Source organism: Nesoenas mayeri, assembly GCF_963082525.1.
Source record: "Nesoenas mayeri genome assembly, chromosome: 6".
Lineage (NCBI taxonomy): Eukaryota > Metazoa > Chordata > Aves > Columbiformes > Columbidae > Nesoenas > Nesoenas mayeri.
The window spans coordinates 37,806,929-37,831,601 of NC_137545.1; the positions used below are offsets into that span (position 1 = coordinate 37,806,929).

Genomic DNA, 24,673 nt, shown 5'->3' on the forward strand with positions numbered 1-24,673 from the left:
ATAGCTGCTCGTCTTGTTTATTTCTGCACAGCTATTTCCAAGTATTGAAGGGAATTGTGCTTTTCCAAAATATTTTTCCTCTTGAATTTGGAGCGTTTAAGGAGTGTCTAGAGTAAATGGAAATTTAATTATAAATAATTAAAAGGGGATATTTAAATATGGACTGTAAATTAAAAAGAAAAAAGAAGAGAAAATGCCCAGTAAAAGCAGTTTGTATAGTTGTACAATAACCTCTGCCCAGTTTTTATGAAATTGATTGTGCACATATTTAGAAATAGCACTTTTCACATGAATTAATGATGCAGTCTGTTGCCAGGGAATAGTTATCATCGGTGTTCTCCATCTATACAGAAATACTCATCAGCAGTAGTTTGGACACTGTTGGAAATCCTCCCCATCCTATAGCTCATCTGTAATGCTTATGAAGAATAATGACTGCCCGGCCTATAGGACTGAGAAGGTTCTGTATCTGTACATGGTGTCTCTATTTTCCCATCTGCCTTTTCTGTTCCGAGAACTTGGGGCATCCCCAGTTCTGCTCTGGGGGGTACCCAGGGGCAGAGAATGTCCCCCCGGAATGAGACATCAGCTCTGCAGGGCACTGAGGAGTTCCTGCAGTTCAGCATTTACCCCCAGCCAATCTTGGGAACACCTCGATATTCCATTCTGGACTGCGATTCCTTTACCATGACTTATTGATGGCTGTAGTATCTGAAAATGTATGCTGGCTTCTGGGCTGTTGTGGGTTATAATGTATGTTAGCTGGGAATGGCATGAAGCTGAGCAGAAAAAATGTAGCTCTCTCTTAAAATGACGTCTGGAGAGGGATGCAGACATCTCTGTGATTGTGTGCATGTGAAGTAAATTCTGATACCTCAGAAAGGTTTTGCAGGTGTGCAGATTGCTGTACTATTACCCAACTTTCCCTGTGAAACAATCTTCTTTGTGGAAAAAAAGCATTATTTAAATTTTTCAAGTTTTGAAGAACGGAACATTGCTATTATTTCAATGAAGAAATATAATTTAAGCTTCATGAAAGAGTAAGAAAATTAGAAACCGCAGGTGTCACAATTTGGAAGAAGCGATGGCAGTATCTTTGGTGTTTGCCAGGTAACGAATTACTGCAGAACTCCAAAGAATTCTCTTTGTGCCTTGGAGCCTGAATACCAAGCAGATGTTGAACCGCTGCCAGTGCTTCCCCCCAGCTGTCCCACCAAGGTCCCGTCTCAGAGCAGCGAAGCTTTGACAGCACATTACCCGATGCGGTTCCTTCAGGAGTTCGTTAGTGCCGATCTTGACGTTGTTTGGTGAGGTTCATTGTGGATATAAGGACGAGGAGGTCTCTTCCATCATCTCTGCAGGGATCCTGCCCAGTGCTGGGCAGTTAGCAGGAACCTGGAGTGAAACCTGGGCTGGAAAAATGACTTGGAGTGATTTCTGATGTGAAGGGCGGTGAGGGGAACCAATGTATGGAAAAGCACAAAAAAGCCTTGTGCAAAGCTTGCTGGTGTTCAACTAGCAATGTAAGGACCTGTCTAAAACTGGAGTGGGCATTCTGAATCACCCCATACCTACAAATACAAAATAATCCCCTTCATAAGTATATCAAGGTCCCTTCTCCTTCTCTGCAAATAGCAGAATAGACCTCCTTGACCTCCTGATTTTTTGTACTTAAAGGGATCTGAGCTTTCTTATGGCTGGAGAGAAGATTTTTCAATATAAATAGGAGGTGGGGGATTGGGAGAAGGTATCGTGGAGGCGGCTGTTGAGGTATCGTGGAGGCGGCTGTTGAGGTATCGTGGAGGTGGCTGTTGAGGTATCGTGGAGGTGGCTGTTGAGGTATCGTGGAGGTGGCTGTTGAGGTATCATGGAGGTGGCTGTTGAGGTATCGTGGAGATGGTGTCCAGCAACGCCCATGTGTTTTCTCTGGTTCCCCACCCATCATCTGGGCAGTTTGTGTTGCAGGAGATGCTGCATAACTAATGTTGTATTGATTCTGGGTGTTTTTCATGGGGAAATGATGATTCCCGTTGCGGAATGTAAGCCCCAAGATCAAGGTGCAGTGACTGAGGAGACATTTTTCAGCTGCATTTTCTATTAAGGTTACATTTACAAACACCTTATAAAGGCTGTTATGTTTTAAAAGGAATCTGTTTTCATAGATGTTTGGAATTTTAAAAAGGTCAGGGTTTGATTATAACTATCTATAATCCAGTACTGATATGTTTTTAATCTCATATGCAGTAAACTACTTGTAGTTGTAATCTGCTGATAGCATCTATTTATACTTCTTGTTTTTATAGTATAAATAAATTTATATACATCATGACCTTCTCTCCTAATGGCTTCTATCAAGGTAAGAAACTCTCATGAAACCTCAATATATGGCAGATGAGTAATACAGAGATGTTTTGGAATTTGTGGGTTGGTTTTTTATTAATTTGATTTCTTTTTTTACCGAGAGTTGGCAGAATATTTGTTCCCTGGGCTGTCTCTGAGGTGTGGACACATGATTGAGTAGCTCAGCTAATGCAGTTTACATTAGTGCTTAATATTGACAAGTCCTGCCTTCAGGTGTCAAGGGGTTAGTAAATCACTGAATTTTCATAAATGGCAGTGTTGGTTACATTTTGCTGCAGAATGTCTTTCTTGCTGGAGTGTGTCTTGAGTGTTACCATGTGTGGATAATAAGGCGAAAACCTGAAATGTAGAATTGGAACAAACTGCTGCATGGCTGTAAGTCACTAAACTTCACTTTTATTCAGATCTAAAACAGGATGAATAACTAAGTTGCCAAATTGCTTGTTTGTGTAGGTCATGAAAGTTTAAAAATGTGCTGCAGGTATTTAAAATTAATCCCAGGAATCAGAGGAATTTCACAAGCCCTGTGTGTGACACGTTGCAAATAGCACAATAGTCTTTTATTTTGTATGGCATCTTTCATACAAATTATACTGGAAAGTGGTTTACTGAATTGCTGTTAATAATAAATAGCAAAATAATTGAGATGGCTAAGTACAGGCAAGGAAGAAAAGCTGTATTTTGGCTGAGAAGTGGCAGTAGGTGCAGTGAAAGTGCACAGGAGGGATCTTCCAGAAAGGAGAGGAGCAGACAGTTACACTAACAGCAGCTAAACTAATACTACATTGTGATATAAATAACTAAACGTATCAGCTCTGACATCCTAGACTCTGTACGGAGCTGGTCCTGAAGATTTTAGTCTGTTTAATCTGCAAGAAAAGATGTAACTGAGTACATTGACATGGAGAGAGCATGATACTCAATACGACTTTCATCAGCATAGTAAGATATTTGCCTGAATGATTAGAAATATTTATCTTGGCATTATATTGAATGTCCTTGCATCGTGCTGAAAAAGAGATTTAGTGGTGAGAAAATATGTGGTAGTGCAAATGATCTTCATCAATTTCGTTCATAATAAATATACATCCAAATCTCATAAAAAATTACATCATTCTCATAAAATTACATAAGAATTACATAAATCTCATAAAAATGTCTCATGATAGGTAGTGTTGCTGATAACTAATTCTGAGAATGCCTTTTCAGTGGAATTTTATTTTTTACCAGCATTATAGTTAAAATTAATTTGTTGTAATGCCATTAGGGATTAAGCTCCTGTGTTGTTTGAATCAGTTGTTATCTCAGAAGTCATGCAGTGGGTTGCAGCTTTCCATTTCATACCAGCTCGGTCTGGGGGAAGGATGCTGGAGTGACATCCAACGTGGTTATGTGACATTTTGAGCAGAAGGATTCAATGAAGTGGACGCTGCCGTGATCTGGTGTTATGGTCATGTCTTCTGGAGTTATTGCTCAGCCAGGCGCTAATGAAGTCATACGTCTCTGTTATATTTTGGGATCTTTGCCTAAAAATAAGTACATTCTGTTTAAAAACAAATTGTTAAAGTCTAGAACAATTGCCTCTAAATTTGGTACTTAAACTGAAAGAAGAAGTGGAGGGCCATTCCAGCAATTGTCCATTCATCTATTCAGTGTTCTTTCACTATTTTATAGATCAGATTTGCTTTGGACAGTATCTATTGCCTGTTTGGAGTAAATTGCAAACACAATGCTCTATTTAACTGATTGCTAATCTTGTCCTAAGTTTGCAAATTAATACATAGTTACAGGGACAGAATAATTGTGGAAGATGCTTATTGTTGAATGAATTTTCAGCTGGTGAAATGGTTGCAATTAAGCTAAATGTCACATTAACAGAGCATTATTATTGTAGCAATCCTTATTAAGCAATAACATACTTATTAAGCTGCCCTTACTGGGATTCCTATTTTAGGTTTGTTGTTTAGTGGTGTTTCGTTTTATCTGTAATATGTAATTATTATCTGAATAGCCTGGTTACCTTATGCTTGTGTGACCTCTGTGTCAAGGAGCAGATGTCACCGTATCCTCTCAGACATATAATAATTATTGCATAATTGTAAGTAGGTCTTACAGGCAGGAAAAGTAAATCAGTGCACACTACATCAAACTACAATTGCAGTGTTATTGCATGCTTTTTATGGGATTGGAGCAGCTGTATGGGATGGTAGCACGGTACTCTTTCTGTCTGATTGAAAACAGCAAATGAAACAATGTGTAGTTTTTCTTTATTAGATTGGCTTGATTTATTAATTACTTTAATGCCATTATTATCTGCAGTGTTATAGATGTCTTGTAAGAGACTGTAAGATGTCTTTATTTACAGTTTTCCATAAACAAAGACGTCCCACCATCTCACAATTTTAGCACAAGTCAAGCGAGTTTTACTCTACTCCTTATTTTGGAAATAGTGATTGGATTTAATTTCTCTTTGCTTGACTAATGGCTTTATTTGTGCTACTGCAGGTTCCTTAGTACTTTGCAGATCTCGGTGGTGGTGTTTCATGGCATGGTCATAAGTCCCAGTGGCCAAGGCCTTGCTTTCATTTAAATGCTCCTTTGGGTCGGAAGGGACCACGGGAGGTCATCTGGTTGACCCTCCTGCTCATAGCAGGGTCAGTGCTGCATTCACACCAGGGAACCCAAAGCTTTGTTCAGTCACATCTTAAAAAAACTTCCAAGGATGAAATTCTGCTGTCCCAAGGATTATCCTCACAGTGACAATGTTTTTCCTAACATCCAGCTGGGAACTCCCAGCTGTTTCAACGTATAATTTCTATAGACAGACCATCATGAAATACATTTCATTTTGTTTAGTCTTTTGCTTTAATTACCAATGGCTTCCCATTGCAGATTGGGAGTTGTAAAGCATCTTTCTGAAGTTCTGCTTTTGATGCCTGAATTCCAGTGGGTTTTTAATAAAATGCAGTTAATATTATTATTCACATTGTGCTGAGATGTTGCTTTTAATTGACTCAGATTTATTTCAAGGAAAGTGTAAATTTAACATGATTCTTCTAAAAATAATTAAATTCTAATTACAAAGCAGCCTATTGACTAGGAAGTATTTACATCCCTCTCCTCATTTAAGCTACTAAACGGAATATTTAACTAGGCAGTGAAACATTGTGGATAAGTTTACTGCCGCGTCCTGAAGAGAGCATCAGGAAGTGAAAAAAAAATCTATAGTAATGGGATTTGCATCTGATTTTTAACCTTGTTTTTCATGCTTCTTTTCTTGGTATGCCAAGAGCAGGCTACATTTTTAGCATGTGTGCCAGAGAATAATTGCAAATTGTGATGTGTCTAATGATAGTGTAATTACTTCTGAGTCCTTGCTTACTCTTTTTTGGCTAATTTTTCATTCTAAATCCACATCAGACATTAAATAATGGCCACTTCTTGCTAAGGTTTCTGCTGTATCTCTCTATTCTGTTAATGTAGAGATTAGTAAATCTGCAGCTATTATTTGGAGTAGTTCATGAGCACCACCTGGAAATGTATAAAAAGTACTACCAAGGCAAGTTCTGTGCAGCAGTGCGAGAGCAGTGGGAGGTTTGGTGAGTGGAATTTGGCCATTCCTCTGCTACAAGTGCTTTGGGTTTTTTTTTTTAATGGCATTCTTAATACTATTTACTATCCTAAGAAATAGATAGTAAATCCTTAATTGGTGTAATGTGTTTCAAACTCCCATTGATGAGTAAAATACTGTTATGCTATATGCTGAAGTGAAGGGAAAGTGGTAGAGTTTTGCATCTGGGTAGGAACAACCCCAGGTTCCAGTATAAGTTGGGGAATGACCTATTAGAGAGCAGCGTAGGGGAAAAGGGACCTGGGGGTGCTGGGGACGGCAGGATGACCATGAGCCAGCACTGGGCCCTTGTGGCCAGGAAGCCAATGGTACCTGGGGTGGGTTAGAAGGGGGGTGGTCAGTAGGTCAGAGAGGTTCTCCTGCCCCTCTACTCTGCCCCGGTGAGACCACACCTGGAATATTGTGTCCAGTTGTGGCCCCTGAGTTCCAGCAGGACAGGGAACTGCTGGAGAGATTCCAGCACAGGGCAACAAAGATGCTGCACGGAGTGGAGCATCTCCCGGGTGAGGAAAGGCTGAGGGAGCTGGGGCTCTGGAGCTGGAGAAGAGGAGACTGAGGGGTGACCTCATTCATGTTTACAGATATCTAAAGGGTGAGTGTCAGGAGGATGGAGCCAGGCTCTTCTCGGTGACAACCAATGACAGGACAAGGGGCAATGGGTACAAACTGGAACACAAGAGTTTCCACTTAAATTTGAGAAGAAACTTCTTCTTAGTGTGGGTGACAGAGCCTGGAACAGGCTGCCCAGGGGGGTTGTGGAGTCTCTTTCTCTGCAGACATTCCAACCTGCCTGGACACCTTCCTGTGTAACCTCATCTGGGTGTTCCTGCTCCAGTGGGGGATCGGACTGGATGAGTTTTTGAGGTCCCTTCCAGTCCCTGACATTCTGGGATTCTGTGAAAAATATTACTATTGAATTTTTGCTTTAAAAACAAACTAGTGAAAACCAAACTTCTGCTGTACTGAAACTTCCACATCTCAACAAACTGAACTTCCTTTGCTGAACCGTGTCAGAGGAATAAGTACTGAAATAAGCTCATGATACAGTTGTGTTGTGGTGCTTAGTCTTTGTGCTACTTACTGTCCTGTGTCAATAAAAAGCCACCTAGTACTCGAGGTTTGAATTTTGACTGTTAGTTTTAGTAAGATGACAGCATATTTGTAATCCTGTGTCTGGTTTTGAATCTTGCTGGCATTTGTATTCAGGTATTCTTTTGAGTGAAGGTGAAGTATCGAGGATGAACATTGAAATTGTCAATGAACTCTTCATGTAATCGACGTTTAAAAGCATACTTAAAGATTAATTTTTTTAATATTCAGTTTTTAAGCAGCCTGAATTCTGTTGAGAGCCTATAGTTAGTGCAGTGCAGCTTATAGAGCACAGTACAGTTTGTTGCTGCGTTTCCCCATCCATGTCTCACCGCTGAGTCCTTACTTGGTGCTGGTATCTTTTGGTTTGAAACGGAGGCAAAAAAGGGACAAAGATTTTTCACACAGCCTGAAAGGCTGGACAGAAGCTGGAACTGTGTCACCCTTGGCGGCGCTGGAAACCCTGGACCATGGGCAGGATCGCAGCCCTGGCCTGGAGGATGTGGGAGGAGAAGTGCCCGCCGAAGGGACATGGCAAGAGCGCAGGATGTGGTGGAGGAGATGCTCAGCTATATGCAATTCCTATTTACTTCTCCTCTTTTATTATCAATTAAAAAAGAACAGGCATTTTTATTTATTTATTTTTTATTATGCAATGTCAAGCCCTGGCTGCGGAGGATTAACTCCTCTATGCATGAAGGAAGACCAATGGGATTACCAACAAAACCCCCATCAGCTGGATGAAATACCTGGCATTATAATTGCAGCCATTATGGGGCTGTTTTTCGTTTTTATGTATGTGTTTGGCTTTGTAGTGTAAGCATGTAAGTGATTCCAGTAGGTTTAAAATCAATTTTAAAAACTTCACAGGAGTAGCATTTCTTAATATAAATCGACCTATTTATTATAAGTTCATTCTCTGCCTTGGAAAAATACAAAAGATTGGGTATTTGCAGTATATTTTCAGGTGAGAATTATATATGCAATGTTCTTATCGAATGAAATGGCTCTGTTATGAGGTAATCGAACGTTTTTAAACTTAGAAACTACATGAGACACTCTTGAGACATGATCATCAAAATCCTTTTAATATGTTAAGATTCGGCTCCAGTGTTTTTCTCTACCTTTCCGTTTCAGTTTGTAAGCAATTTTGTACTTTATAGCCCTCGGATTATTTTGTTTTGTCTTGGTGGGCTTTTCTGGACTAATCCTGTCACAGAAAAATCTTTCTATTTTGCCTTGACTGATTATCACAGCATGGCTGGGGTTGGAAGGGACCTCTGGAGATTGACTAGTCCATTTTCATACAATATCATATATATGTTTATGTGCTCCAGAACTCAAAATGTCACAACTGGATTTAATTTTGGTTGAACTCCCCTTCCCGCGTGACTGGCTCTACCACCTTGTGTAGCGACTTGCTGGAGGGACACCCCAGGGTAATTCAGAACCCGGTGCACGGGCGGTTCCTTCTCCGTGGTCGAGCTCTGCTCTCAGACCTGCGGCACCTCTCCTGCTGTAAATGCACCATCAGAGCCAGTCGGTTCCTCCATTTTGAACCTATTAAGAATATGTTCTTATTTTCATAGTATTTATCCTCACCATTTTATCACCGTGGATGATGATTCAGCTGCTTCCCAGTGCAGTTTATTCCATGGACTAATTACTCTATTAAGACTGTTTTCCTCTTATCTAACTTGACTTTCTTTTCCTACCAGATTATTGTTCCTTTATGATCATTTTTATATTCATTTGTACAAGCTAAATTAAGTATTCGTATTTCCTCAGGCTTTGGGATGCATTTTACTGCTACAGAAATGTGCCTGACCTGCCTTTAATTTGAGAATTTGTGGGGTGTTGGAAAGTACTGTTTTTTACCCCCAAGTTTCTCCAAGTGGTGATGGGAATACACTGGGAGGAGCAATGACCTGCAGCCTTTAGGAAGCTTTTAATCAATTTTACGGACCAGCTGGTAGTTATTTAACTTCTAACACATGGCGGGATATGGTTTGGATGCTACTGGGCATCAGGACAGATCGGTGGCAGGGGTATTATGTGATGTTTCTCAACACCCTCTCTTTTGCAGGTCACTGGGGCCGGTGCGTAGGTGACTGTGGCTCAGGGGGTGTTCGGAGTCGGGCCGTCTGGTGCACCCACGCTGAGGGCTGGACAACGTACCACGCCAACTGCGACCACAAGGACAAACCTGAGAGCCAGAGGAGGTGCTTTAAAGTCTGTGACTGGCACCTGGAGCTGTTTGAGTGGGAGGTTTCGGGATGGGACAGGTGTGGGCTCGTCCCCTCTGCTGGCGCTGAGGTGGCAGCCGGGGACTGTGTCACCGCGCAGCACGGGCTGCAGCGCCGGAGTGTCCGCTGCCTCCAGAAGCTGAACAGAACCATCGTCGCCAACGAAATATGTGAGTATTTCACGCCGCAGCCGCCTACTGAGCAAGCCTGCCTGGTGCCCTGCCCGCGGGACTGCGTCGTGTCCGAGTTCTCCAGCTGGTCCCAGTGCGGCGCGGGCTGCACCAAGAGCTTGCAGCACCGTACGCGGGCGGTCATCGCTCCTCCTCTCTACGGGGGTGCCCCGTGCCCGAATCTGACCGAATCCAGAGCCTGTGGCGCTGCCCTGTGTCCTCTCGGGGAGGAGGAGCACACCTACAGCCTCCGAGTCGGCGCTTGGGGCGAATGCCGGCTGCCCCATCCTAAAGACGTCGACCTGGCGGGGAGGACTATGCCGGATTTGGGTTCGGATTCTGGAGAGCGAAGCACATCTGGGCTTCAAGGCCAGAAACCCCACCAGCGTCCCGGGGAGGTGGAGATCGGGTACCAAACCAGGCAGGTCAGGTGTGTGAGGAGCGATGGAAAACACGCAGCGCTGAGGTAAGGGTGCTTCGACTTTTATTTCGTCTCCAGTGGGTTTGTTCGATGGAGCACTCGCTCTGTGTGGCAGCGCCACGGCAAATGCGCTCCCATTCTTGAGTTTTAAATGCAAATTTTTATATGTTTTCTTTATGGTCTTTTTTGTTTGTTTATTTGTTTTTTTGATTTAATTCCCTTTCTGTACAGCTAGCATATGCTGAATGTTTTGCATACTTCTACGATTTGTGACTGTTTAATTCATTTTATGTTTTTAATAATTCTCTTCTATTTTTTGTTGTTGTTGTTTTGGGGAAACATCGAGGGAATAGAATTCTATATCACTTTGCACTGGTGCTGGGCCCTGGCTGTGGGAGAGGGAGGTTTCATTCTCAGTCATGTACTGCATATATTTGTCAGAAGAGGCTAAAATTGCACCAGCTTAAACTCCTTCATTCTTACAAATCAACACTGAATAAAATAAGCCTGAAAAGCTGGGCTTTGTGAATTTACTAGGAGGTATTTATTGGAATGATAGATCAGTGATTGTCCTCTTGCTTATTGAGGAGCCTTCCCATCTGCGTGTAACTCTTGGATGCTGATACTAGATATGTGACTTGCTTTTCTTTCTTGTCCTCATGGGTTTTATGTAACAATTTCTCTTACTCTGTATAGATCATTTTGCTGTAATTCAAATGTGAAGGTTACGGTAATGTGCAGCAAATAGTGGAAAGATACGTTATCTCAGTTTCTTGCATTTAAATTTAAGCTATCTAGGCTGTGCCATTTGACTTCAAGTTGGATTTGGGCAGGTGCCAGGAGCTGTAGAAGACTGAGAAACTGATTGAGCTCTGAGAAAGTCAAGATTTCTGGAGAACTTCTTGTGTTCTGTTTTTCAAGGATATTAGAAGTTCTTGAAAAATCCTGCTCCTGAATTCTGCAGAAATCAATTTGTTTCTTGGTAATCTATAGCTCCTGGCACCTGCACAAACTCAAATGGCAGAGGGAAGGGGTTATTTTATGTCCAATTCTCTATCCCTGGTTATATCTGCAGTGGTTTTGCACACACACTGAGGTGAAAATATACATTCTGGCCTTTTTCTTACCCCCTCCTATTACACCTTTAACAATGTATGGGTTTTTTTAGTGGTTGGAAAGAAGTCAAGCTTTGTGAACTGTTGCAGCAGTTTCTAACATCTTGACTTTATTAGCTGTCTCTAAATATATGCTGATTCTAAATATACAGATTTTATGCTCATGTAGCTGCTCGACTTTAATGGAGTCACTTGTGATTTATGCTGCTGTGTGACCAGCAGCAGGTTTATGTCTGCTAACACTTGTTAGCTGTTCTGCCTCTTGTATCTCATTCCTTATCAGAGGCTCTGCGACGGGGATCCTGACTTTGTTAAAATTTCTCTCATTCGCTGCTATATTCGCTGTAAGAATGGGGAATGGAAGCCATCGTTTTTATAAATATTTTCTCTTGGTTGTGCTACTGTGTGAGTTATACATTGAAATTTTTGATGACAATGCAGAGGGTCCCAGGAGCTTTAGTTTTAGTAACTCTACCCCTGATCGAGCTGTCCTTTTCCTTGCTCTTTTCTGTGGTTTTGGTGCCCTTTTTTTTTTCCCCTGATCTAGCCCTATTTTTCAGACTGTACGACTCCATTAGCCACCTCCTGGCAGACTTTTTCTGCTGAGACTGTGTCTCAGATTTACTGCAAAGACCCGAGGCTGACCCATCCCTTCCTTTAACTCCAAATGCAAGAGGAAAGCCCATTGATTGCATAGAGGACAAAAGGTCATGTCATTTTACAGTGTCCCAATAGCCACATGCTGTTACTTTCTCCATTATTGTAAACCTTGTTATTAATTATAACAATTCAGCTTGAATTGGGAAACCCAAAATCCAAACCTAAAAACCCAGCCTAAAATCCAGCCCGTGTTTAATTCCAGGGCTGCAGCATCACTGGTACCAAACACCCCTGACAACAACTCCCTTTAAGCATCCCCTGGTCATGTCCTTCTCATTCTGTTGTGCAGCATATTTGCTGCCACTCTTTCAGAGAATTGACCTGATCTTGCAGATGTCACTTTACAAGACTGAAGATATTTTGGCTACTGATAAAGAAGAGTAAATGCATTTGCATAACCCTGTAGCTGACTTTGGCAGGCAGCCAGGCCTCTGCTGTAAAACTGGGAAGTAGCGCCCTATTTCTGATTTTTTCATTTTCCTGGCTGACGTTTCTTATTTTGGAGTAAATACCAATGTAAGATACAAATTAAATTTCTGGAAAAATGAGGCAAGAGAGAGGAATATCCCCAGATGGGCTTCAATGGCGGGGCCTTGCTGCCACGCTTCTCCCGCCACCGCCGCTCGAAGGCCACGTGAGAAGAGGAACCATGTGCTCATCTCGCCTCCTTGTTTATAATGTGATGGCAAGGACGCCTAATTCATTACCAGAGTTGTTTAATTTACTGGTGTCTAATCTCAGGGCTGTGGAGCAGCTGGTGAGCAGCAGGCATTGCTTGCGCTGATGGGAGGGGATGTTGGGCACCATCTTTTGCCAAAAATTGGATTTTGGTGCGCTTGGGTGCAGTCTGTTTTGTGAAGACTAAAAGATTGAATGCATTCACTTCTTACAGATGCTGGATTACTGGCAGGATGTTCATTTTGGCCTCTACGCTAACGAGTTTGCGATTGATGGGAATGGCAGGTGGGGCGTCCTTTCTCTTGTGAAATGGGGAGAAGCGGCGGGAAATGTGCCTGATATTTGTTTCCAGTTTTTCACTGGTGCTTGAGTTCTGCTGTGGAACTCTGACAAAAGGATCCTCTGGTTTTACAGTGACCCTGCAGAATTGTTTGCATTATAAGGGAAATATTTTTTCATGTAAATAATTGGTCCTATGAGGAACTGTGTGACTGTACCAGCCTTAAATGTGCAAGCGAAAATCCCAGCGATATTTGAAGGTGAAAATAGTAAATAGAAATTACTCGGAGAGGAGTTCAAGCATGTGGAAGATTGGATGTGTTCTCTCAGGGAGATTGAGCTGGGGAATCTTTTTGATGAAATATTTTTCGATTTGGAGGTTCTACATTTGTCAAAATGAAAGGAAAAGGGAGAAAGGAAGAGGAAAGGGAGGGACGGGCCTTTCTGAAAACACTTGAAGACAATTGTACAGCAGAACATCAATAGACCTTGAGACGGCTTCCTTTCTGCTCAGAAACAATTTTGGTGTAGAAACTTCATCATATTTGTGATAATAGAAGGAATAGCATCAATATAGAATGATTTTATGGATCTGATTTGAAGCTTTTAAAGACTTTTAAAAAGCTGGATTTTTTTTGTCATTCTGTTTCAGGTAATACTCAGATTTCACTCTATTTCATGAAAAGGTTTTGATTTTGCTTAAAATCCATATCCAGTAAGAAACCCAAACATAAGCATTTCTATACATTAAAAAGAAAGACAAACCTCTGAAGAAGTTGCCAGATCTCTGTCTGCTAGAACTTCTCCTTTTGTTTTTCTATCTTGTTATAGTTATTAAAAATCTATTGAATAGTGAGACAAAGGCACTCGTATTTCTTTTTTTTTTTAAACAAAAATTATTTAGGTTAGACATTAAATTGTAGTTTAGTGGCATGAGTGCCCATAGCTATGGATTGAAATCCTAAATAAATTTAACCTGATTTTCTAACCTGATGAGCGTGCTCACTAAGTATACTGAGAATTCAAAGTCAGGAGCAAACACTTTTAGGTTTTGGTTTTTTTAATTACTATTATTATTTGGATTAGGAGTCTTTTTAGGTACATAATTCTTAAACTCTTCATTCTACGTGTAAGATGACGACAGTGATCTGATAGAGTTGGATTTGGGTTTCTGTTTACTTTCCCTTTGTAAGTGAACATTCAGGTCAAGCTCAGTCAAGGGATAACCCATCCATCAAGGCTGAGGTAGAGCAGCATTCAGCTCTTTTGTTTGCCTCCGTAATTTGAATTTCCATTATCCATTTCCTAGTGGATTGCACTTGGCCACTGTGCTGGTGTATGTTGTATGAAAAATTATTTGCAGTTTCTAGTGTTGACATTCTCCGGTTTTCTGGATGAATATAAAAGTTTGCAGTAATGCTATGCTGTAATATGCTATTTGATGGCTATAACTGTGATCTGGAAGAGGAGATGTGTGTTCAGCAAATGTAGGAATCAAGCCTTGGTGCTCAGGCTTGAAAACGAATCCCTCAGCTGTTGGATAAGAAGGAGATTTTATTTTTGTGTGTGGGTTTTTTTAGTTTTGTCTCATTTCTTTTACTTTTATAGAAAATACAGATGAACAGTGATCACTTTTTGTTTTCCGTTTTCCATAAGAGTAACACTTTTAGAAAGAGAAGATCTGGTGCATTAAGTTTTGGAGACACCAAAATGTAGACATCTTTGGCATTAAATCCCTGTATTTAGTTTGCTCATAGGACTCCCAGCTCCCTTTCCCTTTGGTTGGCTGTATGGGAGGCAAATGTTCCTCATCTTCCTCTCCATCCTGGTGCAGAAGGGGCTGGTGTTCCTGCTGCCCAAGAAGCCTCCGCTGCAGAGGTTGAATATACGGTATTGCCAGTATCCAAAATAGCCCTGGCAGCCCTTGAGGGCTGTAAAATCCCTTATGAATCCTTGAAAATATGCCTGTTAGCACCGATTGCCAGTTTCCTAAGGGGAAAAAGTGTTTGGATGCTGTTAGAAACATGGCAAGACTGTATCCATCATTAGACTTTAATATTACTAGGTAGTGTTGATTCCAGCAGCCTGTAAGGTTGGGTCATTGATTACAGTGTAGGAGACGAATTTAGAAAAGGGGAAAAAGTGAAAATGTGTTGTTGCTGGTGTAGCTTAGCTCGCTTCAGGATTTTCTTGCATTGTACAGCGTGGATTCGAGCGTGTGTTCCCTGGGCAGCCTTGGCACTTCTCGGGCTGCTGGAGCGGTGCCGTGTCCTCCTGGTGATGCCGTTCGTACCAGCAGCCTACGCTTGGTCAGATCCTCGTCATGTGTCTGAAATTCTTTCGGAGATTCTTTCAGCGTAAGAGATTCAGCAATAACCACCTGTCCTCTAAGAAGAAAATGCATCCACCTTTTATTTTAAACCCTGAGAACTGGAAAAGGAAATCAGGGATCTTTTCTGTGCTGTGCCCAACCCACTCACAATGCACTGCTCCCGGATGGTATTGCTCCTTTTTCTTACCGATTAGACGTATTTCCACTCATTTCCTGGCAGTGGATGTGATGGCTATGTGACTGTACAGCATGTAGCACGGATGTAACTGAGCTGTTGGAAAATCTACTACTTTTTGGGTGAGTCCCTTTTTATCCAGAACAGAAAGGTGATGTGGTTCAGCTTGGAGCTCCACTATTCCTGTATCTCATCGGGGAGAGTGTGGCTGGCGATGGAGAAGAGCAGCTCTGCTCCGTTGGCAGCAGCCTGAAGTTGCCCTGTCACAGTAGGAGCTGTACGTGGGGCAGCTTTTCCTCCACTTCTTGTTTTTCTGCTTGTAGCTCTAGGACTATGTAAGTAAAAGAGGCATGAGTAGGTTTCTTTTGGTTTAGTGTGGGTTGTTGGGATTTTTTTGAGTCTGCTAGCTAACGGGCTGGTCCATCTTACACCGCAGGCAACGTAATATAGGTTGTGAAACAATTCCTGTAGTTTTACACTGTCAATCCAAGCATGTAACATAGGAAAAAAGCATCAATCACATAAATACCCTGCTAAGTCAAAGTGATGTGATTGACTCCTAAGAGGAGTATTTAAACTGATGCAAGAATATGTGGAAAGTCAGTTTAAAACCAGGGTTTCTGTAGTATCTCCCATCCCCAGACCTCTTTCCTCTCCCTGCTAGTTCACTTGCAGCCGCAGCAGCACAAACGCACGCCTGGTTTGCAGCCTCAGATCAGTGTGTGTCTCGCATGTCTGGCCTTTATCTGTATTAGATTGCCCTAAATACATCTGCAACATGAAAGACTGTGTCTGGATTTCATGCAAAAGCGTGTTTTTACATTTGTCTTTGTGTTGCTCGGTGTCACAATTAATTCGACTCTGATGCTCTGAATGAGTTAGGTACAAGTTAATTAGATTTGCTTTCTGTTAGGCAACTGCATGTAATTCTCCCTCAAAAACATCTATGCGAACAGAAGGGTGGAAATTGCCAGCTCTGCTTCTCATTCACCTTAAGGTCAACAAAGTTATCTCTTTTGCCTTATGCAGTAGGAACAGTGGAGGAATTTTCAGGGAAAGAAACAGCTATTCCGTCCTTGCATACTCGAAAGGCTTCTGCAAATAGCAAGGGAGATGGGTGGGCAGCGATGTCTGTTGTGGCCGGAGTGTCGGCATAGGTTTGAATCCATTAGGAGAGCTATGGTAGGTGTTGTCTCACTGGAACTGGGTCTAGCAATATTAATTTTAAAGATGACCGTAAACCAGATTTTTAAAGGCTTTGTTTTGTTTGGTATTTCGGTAAAGATCAGGCCAGACTTAAGCCTCCTTTCAGTGGTGCAAACCCAAAAATGGATTTGGGTTTTTGTACTGGGTATCTGAAGTTTTGCTCACTCTTCATCATGTGAGATTGGTTACTCTCTGTGCTGCATTCTTAGGCAAACTCTAGTTTTCTTGCAGAATCAGTTAGGATGGTGATTTGTATGTGCTGCTATTTTATCTACTAAAAATCAGCAATTCTTGTTAATATTGTGGCAAGGGCGGCTCATCTGATAACTGTTGAACAAGTATTAAAAGGGAAATAAAGTCACCATTCATGTGACCTAACCAAATGTTCCAAACAAGACTCAAAATACCGGGGTTAGTAAGTACAGATATGATGATTATTACTTTAGTTCAGTATTATTGATACATTGTACCAGACACAGCTTTGCAATCAGTTGCATTTGACATATAATAGAGAATGAGAAATCTTTTTGAGTTTTAAGCAAGAATAATTTTATTTCGAGGGCGCTATATCACAAGCTGTTTCTACTTTATAAAGCTGTTAAATTCAGTAAATTCATAGTCACGGCACCTGTGAGATTGAGTTTTATTCTAGGTGAAGAAGCTAAGGCAAAAAGTTGTTACACTTCTTTTAGTTTGAAGTATAAAATTAAGCCACTAAATGCTGTATTTTGCTGGTACTTGAGGGTCTAGTCAAACTTGATCAGGTGTCTGGGAATATTCCTATTGACCTTTGTGAAAACAGGACCAATTTCTAGACTGGAGGAGAAGTGAGTAAGTGTTCTTTATCTTCTCTGCTCCCCCTATGAGACTGTCCTGCAATCCTGAAATGATTGCCCCGATCTATTTTCTTTAGAGAAAGTCAGGTTAGTCAAACTGCGCTGTAAGTAACACCAGGTGAGGTAATGGCTGGTTCCCTGGCAGCAGCTCTGGATTTCACACCTTTTAAGTGTTACATGCATTTGCTCCTTACAGTTGGCAAAAGCCTGACCATGAGCAACTGGAGGCTGGAGAAGACAAATTTAGGGAGGGTTCACACTGAGTTCATGTATGGTCTTAATTTCAGAGGCCAATTTGCACAATCAGTATGACACCAGATGGAAATTCTTCATTCCTTTTCTCCTGGTGACCCCTTTTTTTTTTTCTGGGCTTCATCCTTTTTTTGTTTGCCCCGTCCCATCCTTTATGGTGCTCCAGTGATGTCTCTGCTCATATGTGCCTCAGTACCTTAGGGTATATCCTTTCCTGCGCTGCTACCTCAGCTCTCCAAGATTTTTGAGAGATGAGAAAGGTTTCTTCTCAGCATTCCACAGTCTCTGATGGTTTGTCAGGTTTGGAAACCCTCTGAATCTTGCTTGACAGCATTTGTTTATGACTGTGAGACTAGTTATTTTTTCAAAGAGCAGAGTTGCTCTGCAGGACATGCTGACACCTGGATGGATGGTGGGCAGCAAGTCCTGTGCACGGGGTAATGGGAATGGTTCCCGGTGGCAGCATTTCTCCTGGGTTTGACTTTTATTTTCCATCCTGGATAAACTGTAAAATTCTAACTTCACAGGGGCCTTTTGCATCTGCTTTAACTTGAAATAAATGACGTATATTATTTGCAAACTGCTTGGCATGGAAGATTGCACCCAAAATTCCCTGGAAATGCATTACGTGCGCTGCATTACAGCTCCTCTTCCTTTCATTGTGCTGGTGTTGATGCAGATCTGATTTACCCCAAGTGACTGTGGATTTCTTCTAGTCTGAGGCTAGACCCTGACTTAGGGTGACCATGAGCCAGCACTGTGCCCTTGTGGCCAGGAAGGCCAATGGTACCTGGGGTGGGTTAGAAGGGGGTGGTCAGTAGGTCAGAGTGGTTCTCCTGCCCCTCTACTCTGCCCTGGTGAGACCACACCTGGAATATTGTGCCCAGTTCTGGGCCCCTCAGTTCCAGCAGGACAGGGAACTGCTGGAGAGGGTCCAGCGTAGGGCAACAAAGATGATTAAGGGAGTGGAGCATCTCCCGTGTGAGGAAAGGCTGAGGGAGCTGGGGCTCTGGAGCTGGAGAAGAGGAGACTGAGGGGTGACCTCATTCATGTTTACAGATATCTAAAGGGTGAGTGTCACGAGGATGGAGCCAGGCTCTTCTCGGTGACAACCAATGGTAGGACAAGGGGTAATGGGTACAAACTGGAACACAAAAAGTTCCACTTAAATCTGAGAAGAAACTTCTTCATGGTGAGGGTGGCAGAGCCTGGAACAGGCTGCCCAGGAAGGTTGTGGAGTCTCCTTCTGTGCAGACGTTCAAACCCGCCTGGACACCTTCCTGTGTAACCTCATCTGGGTGTTCCTGCTCCATGGGGGGATTGCACTGGATGAGCTTTCGAGGTCCCTTCCAATCCCTGACATCCTGTGATTCTGTGATTTTGGGCCTTTGGTTTGAAAACAAAGAAGTTTCTTAAGCAAGACCTCCTCAGCTGTTTTCCTGTGTTCTTATCGCAGCCTCTGCGTGCAAGACCCCGTGCCGTTGACCTTCAGGTCCTGTGTCATCGCTGAAGACTGCAAGACGACGGAGTGGTCCTCATGGAGCCCCTGCTCGCGGACCTGCGGCTGGGGACACCTCTCCCCGGGGTTTCGGAGCCGGCGCCGTGGCGTGCGGAGCGTGGCCGTGGGGGCCGGGAAGCCGTGCCCGGAGCTGGAGGAGAGGGAAGCGTGCAGTGCCGGAGGGAAGGAGCTGCTGCAGCCTTGTCCCAGGTACAGCCGGTGCTTTTAGCCTGCTTTTGCCATGTGAAGAAGCCCCGGTTTGATGCCTGATGTGCAGAGTGAAGCTTCTCCTCACAGTGCCTGTGTGTGGACCGGGTCGCATGTTATACTTTCTCTCTGTGTCTAAAAGATCATTGATTTGATCATTATTAACTATGATTAGTGGTATTATTTATTGTTAGTAATACTCTTGTAATTGCTATTATTGTTATTGCTATTACAATAATTACACTGAAATAATTTTAAATTACACCCGTTACAGTTTATATTTTAAAAATCAAGAGCAGATATTCTTTTCCTCTGAGTGGGCTTTTGTACTGATTGCTGTTTTGGAGAATTTCCTCAGCTGCACAGAGACTGGGCAGGTCTCCATGCTTGTGCTTTTATTGGCTTAGAAACTGTAATTTTTACATAAGATTTACCAATTCCACTTCATCTCCCCATAAAAAAATTCCAGTTCTCCTTGAGGAAGATGGGAACTGATCAGAGGTGATTGCTTGGACTCAGCTTCCCTACAGGTATTTCCTGAGGTGGGAAACATTACAGTCCCTGAGTGCTCACTTGGTTTATGGGAAACTCTGTTCTGACGGAAGGTCAGGATCTTGCCTTTCTGGTCTGCAAATCCGTGCCGTTCTGCTTGGCCAGGCTGGCGCAGGGGGTTGCTAGTTTGCTTGGCAAAGAAAAAGAAAATACTGCTTAATTTTTCATGTGACATGTTCTGAGATTGACTGCAAAATGCTTCAAGATTGATAAAATTTTATATGCGTGCAGACAAATCTCCCCGTCTGTGAATACGTTTGTTAAATAGGAGGTCTGCTCAGTGCTCAAGTCATGAGTTTCTGGGGCTTTGCCAGATACTGCCAAAACCTTTGATAAAGTCTTTGCAAGATACATTTCTTAGGAAGGCGTAACCTGTAAAAGTGTCTCTATATCTCTGAGTTCATTCAAAATCAAATGCTGATCATTTTTATGCACCCTGCTAGCAGAAGAGAGAAAGGATATAAAAAAAATTCTATTGCTTGATTACATCCTACAAAAATGCTCTTACGGAGTGATTTTTTGCTCCTGCCCAAATGCACATCAATTTTAAAGACAATAGATTAACACATTGTCTCGCTGATTTTGTACGGGAGCGTGGGTGCAGGTGACGCCTGACGGGGGTTAGACCGGCTGGTGGTTAATCAGAGAGAGAACAGGCATGTGTCTGTCCCTAGTTTCTCACTTCTACTTTTTGACATTGCGCTGTATTAAAGTGCAAAGGATTGTAGGGGCTTGATGTAGAGCCAGGAGAGCCTGGAACGTGAGAACCTGCGTAATACTGATAATTTTCTGGAGGTGTCACTCTTGCAATAGAAGGAAACTTGTTGTCCTTTTGGTGTGTCACTGCTATACCCAGGTTTCATGAGCCTGTGAAATCTTAACCTTCCCCATTCTGCCATACCTGCACTCCTCCAGTGTGAGCTGGGATAAACTACCTAATAGACTGAGACAGAAAAATAACATTAGATTTACAGACTAACAGAGCCACTGAAAATACTGGGAAAAAATATGCAAACAAACACACCAGACCAAAACAAACCAACCAACAAAAAAAACCCAACACCAAAACTCTAGTACTTAGTTATTTTAGGGATGTAATAACTCAAAATGCAGGAGGTGGGCTATGACCTACTCACACTATGCAGTGTTGAGGAGAATTTTACAGTAGCACCTGGTTAATAGGTTTTGATTTGACCATTTAGTACTGCAGAAGTGAGCAGGAGCGAAAAGCTGTAGCGTTGCATTATGTGCTGTGGGTCTGCTGGGTGTAAGGCTGTGCGGACCAGAATTTTGTATTAATGTACAGAAGTCAGATATTGTTAAGTATATTATTTAAGCGTCAGCAGCTAGTAAAGGGTGTTATCAGTCCATGTTATCATTTACAGGATGGTGGTTTGGTGGTGGTGTTTGGGAATTGATGACCAAGATACTGGATGTACCTCAGACTGGAAAGCAGTAGCTCTTGACCGTAGAGGAATGTAGTGTTAATCTTTATGAAGCAATGTAAGAAGTCTTTGATGCTCCTCTTCTCCTTATTTGAGTTTGTTCTCTCTACAGTGTAATACCTAGAAAGATTATGTCTTTTTCCCGTTATATATGTGCTGCCTCATCTGTGGCTTTTCTGAGGCTTACCATACAGTTATCTTTTCTTTCTTCCCCTTACAAGAAGATGATGAATTTAATGAGATTTCACTATCAGCAGTAATCGTCTCTCTCCTTCATTTGTCAGGTCTCAACACAAACTGTTGGTTTGTTCTGACTTGTGTTTGCCTAATCAGATTAGTCTTAGCATATTTTAAGATGAGAGTCCTCTTTACTTTCCCAGTTCCTGGAAATATGCTCTTTGCTGTTTTTTTTGTTAATTTAAGACAAGTAGCCTTTCTTTTAGCTTTGTTCTTCAGGCAAGAATTTTCCAAAGCATGTTCCAGGTAGGGCAAAGAAAACGGGTGAGGACACAGACCAGAAAGAGAGCAAGTCTCTGAGCAGAGGAAGGAAGAGGGTTCCGTAGAGGTTGTTTTTTAATGCAGGGACAGCGAGCACCCCATAACTGAATGAAGGCACATCCACCGACACACAAAAGCAGTAGCTCAAGAGGCAGCACTTGCAGAGCTCTATGCAGCATGGCAAGATGGGTGAAGTTATATTCCAGCCTCCTAAAAGGATCCAGAGTGGGGAAAAAAATAGCATCAGCCTCAAAACGGCTCTGTTAAATATTACCTCTGTGTCCACGGTGAGGCTACAAGTTGGAGGTCCCATCATGCGTACATGGCATTTAGTGCAAATTTTCTGTTAAATGGGAAGTCTTTTTAATTTTATGGCTGAAGTTTACAATAACTTCTTTGATCAATATTTTAAATGCAAGAAAATAGAACAGTTTAACTGCATGTAGGACTCCAGAGCTTTGTGCTTTGTTTTACTTTTGGTTGGTTGTTCTGAAGGGATTAGATTAAGCTCTTAAAAAGCTTAAATACATAGGAGGTGATTCTACTTTATTGTGATATAAATTTGGTTTAGTTCAGTTAAAGTCAATGGGTATATACAGGTATAAAACTCGTGTAAGCACTAAGAGCCTAAGTCCTATAGACTAAAGAGACCAAGGGGTTACTATAAATTGGAAAGATATTGAGTGCTTATTTGCTGCATAGCTGTCACTGAGTCATCAGTTTTAAAACAATGTATTATATCATTTTTATCCTTGATGTGTAGCTTTCATGTTCACTGGGAATAGATAGATTTTCCAGAATTATGATTATGTCTTTAAATCTTTCATTTTGATTGTGGTTGCTATGTTACAAGACAGGGATTTAGAAGAAAAAACCCCTCTTTGCTTTGTTGGAAATTCAAAGCTTTTCAGAAGTTAAATGATGGAAAATGGGAAAGTTTTAAGACCTGATTTTTTCAAAAGGTTTGAGGTTACTGCTGAGATACGGGTGTGATGGTATCACTTTGTAAATGAGGCCCATTATGTGTCCCAATTAAAGATCAAGCATTAGCGCAAAGTAGAAGAGACTTGAAAGGAAATTCAGTGAGCCGTGCTGGTAGGTGGCTGGAGTGACGCTTTGGGAGTTGTAGCAACTCTACTCTTCAGCCCTTTGACCTTCACTGATCTTGAGCACACAACGATGGCCTTGGAACCGCTGGGCAGCTTTGTTGCCTCCCCTCAGCTCCATCCATGGCGAAGCTTTGGTTCTGCAGCTCCATGGTGGACACTTCTCCTGTGACTGCACTTGGGATACACCAAGCGCTTACTTTAATGTTTCTAACGTAGTAGTTTTTGCTTGCCCGTTTCCTTAAGCAGACTGATTTAACTCTCTGAATTCTGGAGGTCCCCATTTGGGACATTACCTAGCTAGCCCTCTAGCCATTGGCAATGGGTTCTGTCAACCTTTGGAAGTAACTAGACCTCCTCTTACACAAACATTATTATCAAAAAGGGTCACAAACCTATTGGGAAGCCAAAGGGAAAGGCTGAGATTTTTTTTAGCTATAGAAATATGTCAGTAGATAAGTATGGGTCACAGCTAGGACTGTAATTATGTTGAATTTGTGTCAATCTAACTAGATATTTGTAGGAGTTAAAATGAGATGCTAAATCTATTGGTGTTTGAAATTGTTGTCAGCAGCAGGTTTTGGCATAGGTATCTTAAGAGTACACTGGAGCTGACAAACTTTGATCCAAATGTATAATGTTCCTTTCAACTCCTGAATTATCGCACTCTCTACCTTTTGGGAACAGAGAACAAGGTGGCTGGGTGGCATGGACCCCTTTAACGCTGGTACGGTGAATCTCTGGTATGGTCTGCTCTAGCAACAGAATGTCCAAAGTGGCTTTGGTCATCTTTATTCAGCTGGAGAAATCACAATTGTGTGGTACAACCACTGTGGATATTGTTAATAATGCAAATATTGGCTTGAGGCTGCCAAAGCAACAAAAAACCCCTCAGGTGTTTGCCAGCCAGTTGTCTCTCTATGGCTATTAACAAGCTTCTGATTAAATTTAAGTAGAGATTATACAGTTAGTTTCTCTTCTTTAAGTAATGCTAATTCCCCTTGTCTTTAGTGTAGTCCATAGACAGGCAAACTAATACCCAGTATCGGCCACGCTGCTTAAAACCCCGCAGAGAGTCTGGCACGAAGCTGCCGGCGGTCACGGCGTCCGCTGGAAAGGTCTCGCGTGAGGTTTCCCGCTCGGTGGGACAGCAATCCCTTGGATACGCTCCTGCTGCAGCGGGCTTGTTAATGGCTGTGAAAATGCGCACCTTCAAACAACGAATGCTCAGGGGTCAGGGTTTGTTACCAGAAAACTCTGGACAGCTGAGAGCATGTCCAGCTGGGAAAGAGCAAAATGGGCTGATGGCTTTAAGCTGCTCACAGACGCTGGCCGGAGCCCCCGAGAGCTGCTCGTTAAAGACTGATCTGCCACATAGCACAGTATCCACTTTACATATCTAAAGTGATTTTTTTTTTTTTTCTTAAAGATTCAGGGACTGATGAAATTTAATTATCTCTGAGCTCAGATTTAGTTATTTTGCATAATTTTAATCACCGCTAGCCCAGTTTTCATAGGTGTTAACTCCCACAGCTCACGCTGAATAGGAGAGGCAGGTGCTCTCACACCTCTGCAAATGACTCTTTAGGATCCAGAGGTCACAGCTGACTACTTAAGCCAGATACTAACAATCACTTTTTCTTTAGCCAGTTATTCTTTTAAGAAACACTTCCCTAAACTGACTATTTCTGTGGCTGCGGAAAGGTGCGTGTGTTCTATATTTAAGCTTCTAGTTTTGAAAGTGTAGACCTGAAGAGCACAATGTCCTGAAGTGGTGAGGAGGAGGAATCCTCTTCACCTGATGTTTGATGAAGAGCAATTTTCATTGCCTTTATTATAAGAGCAAGGCTTCATTTAACACTGCAGGGCCAAGAAATGCAATTAGGAATTGCCAGAATTAACTACTAGAAGAAAAA

The 24,673-nt window shown here is 42.1% G+C and overlaps 1 protein-coding gene across 1 annotated transcript in view; it reads left to right on the top strand.

Moving 5' to 3' along the window:
* THSD7B (thrombospondin type 1 domain containing 7B) overlaps positions 1-24,673 on the top strand; it is a gene marked incomplete at both ends in the record, with an annotated part of 260,266 nt that overhangs the window by 44,237 nt on the left and 191,356 nt on the right. Inside the window, 2 exons of the mRNA XM_080346865.1 lie at positions 9,168-9,963; positions 18,908-19,159. Coding sequence (XP_080202991.1) covers positions 9,168-9,963; positions 18,908-19,159 — 1,048 coding nt within the window. The remainder of the gene's footprint in view (positions 1-9,167; positions 9,964-18,907; positions 19,160-24,673) is intronic.